This window comes from Pan troglodytes, chromosome 1, assembly GCF_028858775.2.
Source record: "Pan troglodytes isolate AG18354 chromosome 1, NHGRI_mPanTro3-v2.0_pri, whole genome shotgun sequence".
Taxonomy (NCBI): Eukaryota; Metazoa; Chordata; class Mammalia; order Primates; family Hominidae; genus Pan; species Pan troglodytes.
Window position 1 is genome coordinate 24,080,868 of NC_072398.2, and position 12,290 is coordinate 24,093,157.

Consider the following 12,290-nt stretch of genomic DNA (forward strand, 5'->3'; position numbering starts at 1 on the left):
AGTAGGAGAAAATATGTTTTTACCTACTCCCTAACCCAGTTAGGCTTCCCTGCCAATGGGACATTTTGTTGTTGCCCCTGGCTGTGCTGTGGTGTACTAACTGGCAAAGGATGGACAATAGCCCATTCAGAGTTGAGTTGATGGGGAAAGTATACACCTAAATATTTTCTTCCACTTATCTCCTATTCATGGCGTCCAGGGTTGTTCAGGGTTGCTGCTTCCTCTTGCTGGGATCTAACCATCTTACGTCACCTCAGGGATTTATAGCGATTTCTATATTGGTTTGATGAATCCAAGACTGGTTTCAGAGAGAGAATTGGGAGCCTGTGCTAATCTGCCATCTTACCAAAAACTGCATAAAACCAGTATTTGAATGTAGGGATTCTGACTTCAGAGACACTACCAATATCTTATCTATAATACTACATGATTTTCTGAATCTGTTTATCCCTCCTTACATATGTTTTACTACTTTTCATGATTATGCCTTTGTGTGATTACAACTTACACCTGGAATTCTGAACAGGCTTTTTTCACTATTTCTAACTCTAAGAATCTTTAAAATACGCGGAAACATTCTTCTTTAATAGAGACCCTCTAGTGGTTCTTTACAATCATTTTTCCTGTGATCCTTCAACACTTGTATGATACTAATTTACTTTTGATATGTTCCTCTATAAATGGTTTTTAATTTGTTCCATGTGCATATCTGCTGTTGGTCCAAACAGACTAAAAATGCCTGCTCTTTGAGAAATTTTCTAAAATCTAATAGACGGTGATGAATTGGCATTGACTAGCTAAGATATATCATTGATATGACTTAGAGAAAAAAACTCACTTTGTTCAAATCCTCCATTTTTACCCATGAAGTCAAAGAAAGCATCAAGAATTCTGCAGAGAGTTATGACGATTGTTATGTCCTCCATAGGATATGGCTGAAATTTCTGACGATTCCTTATAAATTGTAGTCCGTCTGTGACACTATTTTTAATCATGAATTCAAGACAATCCACTCCTGATTGACTTATAATTTTAGAAGTTTTCAGAAGCCATGACTTAACATAAGGTTCCCATCCCAGATCAACAGGATCCTAATAATAATGAGCAAAATATAATCTTATGTAAAGAAATAAAAATATGGTATCCTTCTACTATCTTACTCTCTTTTTACTTCACCACTGCCCTCTCATAAATATGACTTAGAATTGTCATTCATTAAAGGGCAAATGATCAAAGTAGCTTAAGGAATTAACATTCGCTGGAATGATTTGTGATTTCTAACTATGGTCTTACAAGAAAACAATTAGGGGATTATGTGTAGGAAGGTGTATTGAGGCTATGCGAATGTGGTGAGGGGTACTGCTTACCCAGAAGTCAGCCCTATACTTAGATTTATTCATAACATTCAGTTAAGTAGATTAGAGCATAGGGCTAATTATAGCTAATAACTTCATGTACAGAGAATAGAGACTATAGCTAATAACTTCATGTTATATTTTGTACTTCCCTCCCACTGTCTGCATAGTGTGTTTCCCAAGTTCTTAAGAGTCAGAGTGAGTATGAAAAGGCCTCAGGACCATCTTCCTCTATTGAAAAAATAATTCATATCAGCAGCCTAACCTGTCTATTTGTTTACCCACAGTTGTGGAAAATACTGACACTCCAATTACTAAGAGTAGTATTAAAACAGTAATAATTAAATTCACATTCAATTCTGGATTATGAGGCTTTGGGAGACACAAAGATTTGGAACTATTGGGTTCATGCTGCTGGATACAAAGGTAAAAATAAAATAAACATAAAATGCTGTAAATAATAAATAGTTACTATCATAAACAACATTTTTGCTTTGTTAAAACATTTGTTTTTGAAAGCTTACCATATAGACCATGGCACATCGGCTGACAGTAGCAGGACTGGCCTGAGAGAGACTGTCCACTTCAAAAATCACTCTTATTTTATTAGTTAAAGCTATTCTCTCACTGTTTGCTAGGCACAAAGTTCTAGTATCATCTAGCACAGAGTTCAGATTTTCTACCCAAAAGGTGTCCACTGGGCCATCTAGGATAATCCACTGCCAATCAAAATCTGGAGAGAAAAATATTTTTAATGTAACTGAGACTAATGTCAGTCATCTTTCATTACAATCTTGCTAATTTTCTATTTTACTTAGAAAATATTTTCTAAGAGGAAAGATATCCTAGAAAACACTAGAGTGAATGTGTTTACATGTAGTCCCTGGTATAACTGAATATGAATATTTATACAGTATACTTAATAATGCTTTAAGCATTGTTTAGACATTCTTAGATTGTTGAATTAGATAATTAACCCTTACAATTTGCTTAGGAGAAACAGCTATAATTTTACCTTTTGCATAATAATATGATTTGTAAGTTTGCCCTTCTACCCCAGAATATTTTTTAGATATATTGCCCTTGGGGAATAGCAAAGGGAAATAGATGTTCTTTGAAGAAATAATCAAACAGAGTTTAAAGTATACTATATTTGGAACCCATTTACTCCTCTTTCCACAGGGTGTTAGTCCATTTGGGCTGCTGTAACAAAAAGCCTTAGACTGGGTAGCTTATAAACTATAGACATTTATTTCTCACAGTTCTGGAGGTTTGGAAGTCCAAGATCATGGCACTAGCAGATTCCTTGTCTGGGGGTGCTATCTTTGTGGTTGACAGATGGGCACATTCTTTGTCCTCACATGGTGGAAGGGGTGAGGAATTTCTCTTGAGCTCCTTTTTCAGGGCACTAATGCCATTAATGAGGGCTCTACCCTCATGACCTAATCAACTCCCCAAGGCCCCCTGCCTCCTAATACCATCACCTTGGGAGTTAGAATTTCAACACATGGATTTTGGAGGGACACAAACCTTTAGACCATAGCACACATGCTACACCCACCACTGTGCTCCACAATTTTAGAAAATTCATTGGTCAGGATAGGGGAGGTATGAATAGGTCACTATGCAGACAGAAAATAGATAACCACTGAAAAGATATTAAAATATCCCAGAAGAATCCAAGAGTAGAGCTAGGATCCATATAGCCACTACTGCTAAGAGGTGCTCTGACAAATACCTGCCCTAGGAACGGCCTCAAAGTCCCATGAAGTAAACTAATGGTGCCTAATCACTGTACTTTCCCCAAAATAACACACAAATATTCAGTAAAGTAGAAGCAGAAGCAGAAATCTCTTTTAAAGTCTGGATCATATATGTACTAATGGTGGATGTGTTGACATGATGTGCAACCTGGAGTGGGGAAAGCAATGGTCAGTGCTCCTCCAGTAGACTGACAAGGTCATATACATATTTTGTCCCACTGGCACATAGTAAAGTGTCTGGCATATTACAGGTGTGCAGTTCATTTTAGATAAATCTACTTGGGTTGTATGCTTTGGCCTGGAAATGTACAAATTGTTTGGAGTCCCATTTCAGAGGCAATATCAGAGGCAATACCAGAGGCAATATCAGATTGCCGCTGGTGCTTATCACATCATTATTTATTTCTACCTTTAATATCCACTTGGTTCTTTTATAAACTGAAGGACTATTTAAGCCATGGTGCTTATATAATGTAATCATACATATATATGTATACATTGTAATATAATATGTGGTAACACTACACAAATTTTAAATAAACATATGAACAAATAAATGGTACAGGAACAAAATATTACCAGTCAAAAAACATGTTTAAACATATAAATATAGCTCATATTGGTTGAGAATTTGTCTTCTATATTAATCATCTTTCTTGAATTTAGTAACACTTACTGTGATTTTCTGGAATTTTAACAACTTTCTCTATCTCCTCAAAAATATTATCATCAGTCTCTGTTGTATCAGAGGAATCAAGTTTGAAAACCTAAAATATGTAATCAATAATGTTTAAATTTTTATTTAATAACACTTTTCAACTACAATGGATTATATGTCAATATGCTTTCTTGAGTGATAAAAATATAAAAGGCAGAGGGTTCTGTAACTGAAAAGACCAACATATAACCAGCATAGTCTAATGTAACTGACTTGTGACTATAGCTTATTTACTTTGGAAAACTATTTTACTTTGGTTTCTTTTTTCCCCCTGCAAAGACAGTACATGCTTATTGTAGGATGTCAAATAAAACAGAAAAACACAAGAAAGCAAAAGTTCTTTGAATTTCCATTACCCACAGACAATCACCATATATATTTTGGTGTATTTTTTTTTCTAGACTTTCCTTCATATCAGTTCTCAAGTTTTAGAATACGTAGAATTACCTGCAGTTTGTTCAATTACAGATTGTAACACCTCATCCTTGGAGATTCTAATTGAATAGGTTTGGGATGAAGCCCAGAATTTTTCACTTTTAATGAAAATTAAATTACCCTGAGCTATTCTAATACATGTCATTTTTACACCAACCTTTGAGAAATTCTGATGTATGTATATTAACATATTAACTCCTTATTATCTTGAGATGGGGAGGCTTAATTATTCATCTCTGTAAAAGAGCTGAGTAATATATCATCAGCTTATTGGCACTGGTTTCCTTAACTATCAATAGTAGTCAGGGAGAAAACCAAACAATAGAGCTATGCTGGGGGCACAGTGTAGGTTCTAAAAGAGAGAGACAAAGGTGCTCATGTTTCAACCAGGTCACAGCAAATAGTAATCAATTCCTACTAATTCCCAGCCTCATCACAAAGTAAGCAAGTCCTAGGCTATTTCCAATTATTATTCCTATTCAAAAGTAATTATTATGCTTGGATATACATCATTATGCTCTAGTGCATTTCTTTCTCTAAATAGATTGTTTTGACTTGCAGAGATCATGGCAGATGGAGGCAGGACTAGATTGCAGCTCCTACTTGGATGGACAGAGAAGCATGTGGAGGCTCACATCATGAACTTTTGCTCCAGAATGACTGCAAGAATAAATCAGGAAAGCCGAGAGAACCCACAGACCCTCTAAAGAAAGTGGATTGCTCCTGCAGGACTGGGGAGACAGCCGAAATACTGAGAGTGTCCAAACTGTGAAAGTGGCAAAGGGGGATCATCCGCCCCCAAACACACACCCTCACTAGGGAACCTGAAGGTCTAGATCATGAAAGAAGATCTGCATGAGTTGTGTGACCTTACCTGGAGCTTAGTCAAGTTAGAGAGCTGAGCAAAATACAGGGGTAGAGGAAGCAGCAGGAAAAGCCCTGTGGGCTCACTGGGTCCCCTAGCAAGCCATTTCTGCCTTGCCTCACAGGGGTCCTTGTGGGGGGCTGACAGAGGCATTGAGAAAAGGCCACAGGGAGAAAAAAACCTCTAGCTCAACTTTGTGACAATTTGAACTGATTGAGAAATCCCCTGGTCAGAACTCGGGGAAGGGCGTGAATCCAGTGTGCAGACTCCATAGGCGGAGGAAGCATGAAAGCCCTACTTGCTTTTGCAGCTGGGAGATGGGTAGCCGGGGCAAGTTCTCAGCCCTGCTCACCCTCTGCCTGGAAACAGACCCGGTGCTATTGCGGGGACACAGTGGGAGTGAGACTAGCCCTTTGGGTTGTGTGGGAGCTGGGTGAGGCCTGGGACTGCTGGCTTTCCCCCACTTCCCCGACAACCTGCATGACACAGTAGAGGCAGCCATAATCCTCCTAGGAACATAACTCCATTGATCTGGGAACCATACTCCTATCCCCCACAGCAGCCACAGCAAGACCCGCCCAAGGAGAGTCTGAGCTCAGACACACCTAGCCTCGTCCCCACCTAATGGGTCCTTCCCTACCCACCCTGGTAGCTGAAGATGAAGGGTATATACTCTTGGGAGTTCTAGGGCCTGCCCACTGCCTGTTCCTCCCCATACTACCACAGCTGATGCTTTCTTGAAAGTGCCACCTCCTGGGCCAGGTGTGGTGGCTCATGCCTGTAATCCCAGCACTTTGGGAGGCCAAGGCAGGTGGATCACCTGAGGCCAGGAGTTTGAGATCAGCCTGGCCAACATGGTGAAACCCCATCTGTACTAAAAATACAAAAATTAGCCAGGCATCATGGCAGGCGCCTGTAATCCCAGCTACTGGGGAGGCTGAGGCAGGAGAATCGCTTGAACCTGGGAGGCAGAGGTTGCAGTGAGCTGAGATTGCACCATTGCACTCCAGCCTGGGGGACAAGAGGAAGACTTCGTCTTGAAAAAAAAAAAAAAAGGAAGAAAGAAAGTGCTACCTCCTGGCAGGAGGCCAACAAGCACAAAAATAGTGCATTAAACAATGAAAGCTAAGGACCCGTACAGAGTCCCTTTTATCCCCTTGCCACTTCCACTGAAGCAGCTGCTGCTATCCGTGGCTGAGAGACCCATAGATGGTTCACAACACAGGACTCTGTGCAGACAACCCCCAGTACCAGCCTGGGGCCTGGTAGACTTCCTGGGTGGCTAGACTCAGAAAAGAGATAACAATCTCTACAGCTTGGCTCTCAGCAAGCCACATCCCTAGGAAAAGGGGGAGAGTACTACATCAAGGGAATACCCTGTGGGACAAAAGAATCTGAACAACAGTCTTGAGTCCTAGACCTTCCCTCTGACAGAGCCTACCCAAATGAGAAAGAACCAGAAAACCAACTCTGTTAGTATGAGAAAATAAGGTTCTTTAGCAGCCCCCAAAAACCACACTAGCTCACCAGCAATGAATCTAAACCAAGACGAAATCCCTGATTTACCTGAAAAAGAATTCAGAAGGTTAGTTGTTTAGCTAATCAGGGAGGCACCAGAGAAAGGTGAAGCCCAATTTAAGGAAGTCAAAAAATAACACAAGAAATGAGGGGATACATTTTTAATGAAATAGATAGCATAAATAAAAAACAATCGAAACTTCAGGAAACAGTGGATGCACTTATAGAAATGCAAAATTCTCTGGAAAGTCTCAGCAATAGAATTGAACAAGCAGAAGGGAGAACTTCAGACCTTGAAGACAAGGTTTTCAAATTAACCCAATCCAACAAAGACAAAAAGATAATAATAATAATAAGAAGAAAATATAAACAAAGCCTCCAAGAAGTCTGGGATTATGTTAAATGACCAAACCTAAGAATAATTGGTGTTCTTAAGGAAGAAAAGAAATCTAAAAGTTTGGATAACATATTTGGGGGAATAATCGAGGAAAACTTCACCAGCCTTACTAGAGACCTAGACATTTAAATACAAGAAGCTCAATGAACACCTGGGAAATTCATTGCAAAAAGATCATCGCGTAGGCACATTGTCATCAGGATATCTAAAGTTAAGACAAAGGAAAGGATCTTAAGAGCTGTGAGGCAAAAGAACCAGGTAATCTATAAAGGAAAACCTATCAGATTAACAGCAGATTTCTCAGCAGAAACCCTACTAGCTAGAAGGAATTGGGGCCCTAGTTTCAGCCTCCTTAAACAAAACAATTATCAGCCAAGAATTTTGTATCCAGTGAAACTAAGCTTCATAAATGAAGGACAGATACAGTCAAACAAACAAATGCAGATACAGACAAACAAATGCTGAGAGAATTCACCACTACCAAGCCAGCACTACAAGAACTGCTAAAAGGAGCTCTAAATCTTGAAACAAATCCTGGAAACACATCAAAACAGAACCTCTTTAAAGCATAAATCTCACAGGACCTATAAAAAAAAACAATTAAACCAAAAAAATGAAAAACCAAGTATACAGGCAACAAATAGCATGATGACTGGAATGGTACCTCATAACTCAATACTAACATTGAATGTAAATGGCCTAAATGCTCCACTTAAAAGACACAGAATTGCAGAATGGATAAGAATTCACCAACCATCTGCTGCCTTCAAGAGACTCACCTAACACATAATGACTCACATAAACTTAAGATAAAGGGGTGGAAAAAGACATTCCATGCAAATGGACACCCAAAATGAGCAGGAGTAGCTATTCTTATATCAGACAAAACAAACTTTAAAGCAACAGCAGTTAAAAAAGACAGAGAGACATTATATAATGATAAAAGGCCTTGTCTAACAGGAAAATATCACAATACTAAATATATATGTTCCCAACACTGGAGCTCCCAAATTTATAAAACGATTACGAATAGACCTAAGAAATGAGATAGACAGTAACACAATAATAATGGGGGACTTCAATACTCCACTGACAGTGCTAGACAGGTCATCAGGCAGAAAGTCAACAAAGAAACAGTGAATTTAAACTATACCCTGTAATAAATGGACTTAACAGATATTTACAGCACATTCTACTCAACAACTGCAGAATATACATTCTATTCATCAGTGTGTGGAAATTTCTCCAAGATAGACAATATGAGAGGCCACAAAACAAGTCTCAATAGATTTAAGAAAGTTGAAATTATATCAAGCACTCTCTCAGACCGCAGTGGAAATAAAACTGGAAATCAAGTCCTAAAGGAACCTTTAAAACCATGCAAATACATGGAAATTAAATAACCTGCTCCTGAAAGATAACTGGGTCAAAATGAAATCAAGATGGAAATTTTAAAATTCTTTGAACTGAATGACAACAGTGACACAACCTATTGAAACCTCTGGGATACAGCAAAGGCAGTGCTAAGAGGAAAGTTCATAGCCCTAAACACTTATATCAAAAAGACTGAAAGAGCACAAACTGACTTTCTAAGGTCACACTTCAAGGAACTAGAGAAACAAGAACAAACCAAACCCAAATCTAGCAGAAGAAAGAAAATAACCGAGATCAGAGCAGAACTAAATGAAATTGAAACAAAAAATATACAAAAGATAAATAAAACAAAAAGCTGGTTCTCTGAAAAAATAAAATTGATAGACCATTAGAAAGATTAACCAAGAAAAGAAGACAGAAAATCCAAATAAGCTCAACTGGAAATGAAACAGTAGATATTACAACTGACGCCACAGAAACACAAAAGATCATTTAAGGTTACTGTGAACACTTTTATGTGCATAAACTAGAAAACCTAGAGGAGATGGATAAATTCCTGGAAAGACACAACCCTCTTAGCTTAAATAAGGAAGAATTAGATAACCTGTATAGACCAATAACAAACAGTGAGAATAAAATGGTAACAGAAAAAATTACCAACAAAAAAAGTCCAGGACCAGACAGATTCGCGGCAGAATTCTACCAGACGTTCAAAGAAGAATTGGTACCAATCTATCTTATTACACTATTCCACAAGATAGAGAAAGAGGGAATCCTCCCTAAATCATTCTATGAAGCCAGTATCACCCTAATACCAAAACCAGGAAAGGACATAACCAAAAAAGAAAACTACAGACCAATATTCCTGATGAACAGAGATGCAAGAATCTTTAACAAAATACTAGCTAACTGAATCCAACAACATATCAAAAAGGTAATCCACCATGATCAGTGGGTTTCAGGGATGCAGGGATGATTTAACATATGCAAGTCAATAAGTGTGATACACCACATAAACAGAATTAAAAACAAAAATCACAAGATCATCTCAATAGATGCAGAAAAAGCATTAAACAAAATCCAGCATTGCTTTATGATTAAAAGTCTCAGCAAAATTGGCATAAAAGGGGCTGGGTGCAGTGGCTCACGCCTGTAATCCCAGCACTTTGGGAGGCTGAGGTGGGCAGATCACAAGGTCAGGAGATTGAGACCATCCTGGCTAACACGGTGAAACCCCATCTCTACTAAAAAATACAAAAAATTAGCCAGGTGTGTTGGTGGGTGCCTTAGTCCCAGCTACTTGGGAGGCTGAGGCAGGAGAATGGTGTGAACCCAGAACGCAGAGCTTGCAGTGAGCCAAGATCGCACCACTGCACTCCAGCCTGGGCAACAGAGTGAGAATCCATCTAAAAAAAAAAAAATTGGCATACAAGGGACATATCTCAATGTAATAAAAGCCATCTAAGAAAAACCCTCAGCCAATATAATAGTGAGTGGGAAAAAGTTGAAAACATTCCTTCTGAGAACTGGAACTAGACAAGGATGCCCACTCTTACCACTTCCCTTCAACATAGTACTGGAAATCCTAGCCAGAGCAATCAGACAAGAGAAAGAAATAAAAGGCATCTAAATCAATAAAGAGGAAGTCAAACTGTCACTGTTTGCTGATGACAGGATTGTTTACCTAGAAAACCCTAAAGACTCCTCCAGAACGCTCCTAGAAATGACAAAGTATTCAGCAAAGTTTCTAAATACAGAATTAATGCACGCAAATCAGTAGCTCTTCTATACACCAACAGTAACCAAGCTGAGAATCAAATCAAGAACTCAACACCTTTTACAATAGCTGCAAAAAAATAAAATACTTAGGAATATACCTAATGAAGGAGGTGAAAGACAAGGAAAACTACAAAACACTGCAGAAAGAAATCACAGACAACACAAACAAATGGAAACACATTCCATGCTCATGGATGGGTAGAATCAATATTGTAAAAATGACCATACTGCCAAAAAAAGCAATCTACAAATTCAACACAATTTCCGTCAAAATACCACTATCATTCTTCACAGAACTAGAAAAAACAATCCTAAAATTTATATGGAACCAAAAAAGAGCCCACATAGCCAAAGCAAGACTAAGCAAAAAGAACAAATCTGGAGGCACCATATTACTTGATTTCAGACTATACTATAAGGCCATAGTCACCAAAACAGCATGGTACTGGTATAAAAATAGGCACATAGACCAATGGAAAAATATAAAGAATCCAGAAATAAAGCCAAATACTTACAGTCAACTGATATTTGACAAAGCAAATAGAAACATGAAGTGGGGAAAGGACACCCTACTCTGTTAACAAATGGTGCTGGGATAATTGGCAAGCCACATATAGGAGAATGAAACTGGATCCTTATCTCTCACCTTATATAAAAACCAACTCAAGATGAATCAAGGGCTTAAATCTAAGACCTGAAACCATAAAAATTCTACAAAATATCATTGAAAAAACCCTTCTAGACGTTGGCTTAGGCAAGGATTTCATGACCAAGTACCCAAAAGCAAATGCAACAAAAACAAAGATAAATAGCTGGGACTTAATTAAAGAGCTTTTGCACAGCAAAAGGTACAGTCAGCAGAGTAAACAGACAACCCACAGAGTGGAAGAAAATCTTCACAATCTATACATTTGATGAAGGACTAATATCCAGAATCTACAACAAACTCAAGTGAATTAGCAAGAAAAAAACTAAACAATACCATCAAATTAGCAAGAAAAAAACAAACAATCCCATCAATAAGTGGGCTAAAGATATGAATAGACAATTCTCAAAAGAAGATATACAAATGGCCAACAAACATGAAAAAATGCTCAACATCACTAATTATCAGGGTAATGCAAATCAGAACCACAATACAATACCACTTTACTCCTGCAAGAATGGCCATAATCAAAAAATCAAAAATAAGACATTGGTGTGGATGTGGTGAACAGGGAACACTTTTACACTGCTGGTGGGAATGTAAACTAGTACAAACACTGTGGAAAACAGTGTGGAGATTTCTTAAAGAACTAAAGTAGAACTACCATTTGATCCAGCAATCCCACTACTGGGTATCTACCCAGAGGAAAATAACTCATTACATGAAAAAGGTATTGCACACACATGTTCATGGCAGCCCAATTCACAATTGCAAAAACATGAAACCAACCCAAATGCCCATCAATCAAGGAGTGCATAATGAAACTGTTGTATATATATGTATACTATGGAATACTACAGTCATAAAAATGAATTAATGGCATTCACAGAGCTCTGCATGAGATTGGAGACTATTATTCTAAGTGAAGTAACTCAGTAATGGAAAACCAAACATCATACGCTCTCACTTATAAGGGGGAGCTAAGCTATGAGGATGCAAAGGCATAAGAATGACACAGTGGACTTTGGGGATCCAGGGGGAATGGGTAGGAAGGGGGTGAGGGATAAAAGACTACAAATTATGTGCAGTGTATACTGCTCAGGTGATGGGTTCAGCAAAATCTCACAAATCACCACTAAGGAATTTACTCATGTATCCAAATACCACCCGTTCCCCAATAACCTATGGAAATAAAAATAAATAAATAAATAAATAAATAAATAAATAAATAAGTTTTTAAAAAATGTGAGACTGTGGGTTAAAAGTTATACATATTTTATTTTTTAATAAATTCCATTAGATTACTTTACAAAAGTTTGTGGCAATAACACTCCCACCATCATTCTACATATCCTTGCTAACACTGAAAATATTCACTATCAATATTGTTAAGGTTTGAAAACCTGATGAGAAAAAAAAAGTGCCTATCATTGTTATAAC

At 38.0% G+C, this 12,290-nt stretch overlaps 1 protein-coding gene across 1 annotated transcript in view; it reads right to left on the minus strand.

Annotated features, from left to right (window-relative positions):
- Positions 1-12,290, minus strand: part of DNAH14 (dynein axonemal heavy chain 14) — a 458,298-nt gene that overhangs the window by 186,639 nt on the left and 259,369 nt on the right. Inside the window, exons 39-41 of the mRNA XM_054659353.2 lie at positions 3,795-3,885; positions 1,880-2,088; positions 839-1,091 (exon numbers count right to left, since the gene is read on the minus strand). Of these exons, the coding sequence (XP_054515328.1) occupies positions 839-1,091; positions 1,880-2,088; positions 3,795-3,885 (553 nt within the window). The remainder of the gene's footprint in view (positions 1-838; positions 1,092-1,879; positions 2,089-3,794; positions 3,886-12,290) is intronic.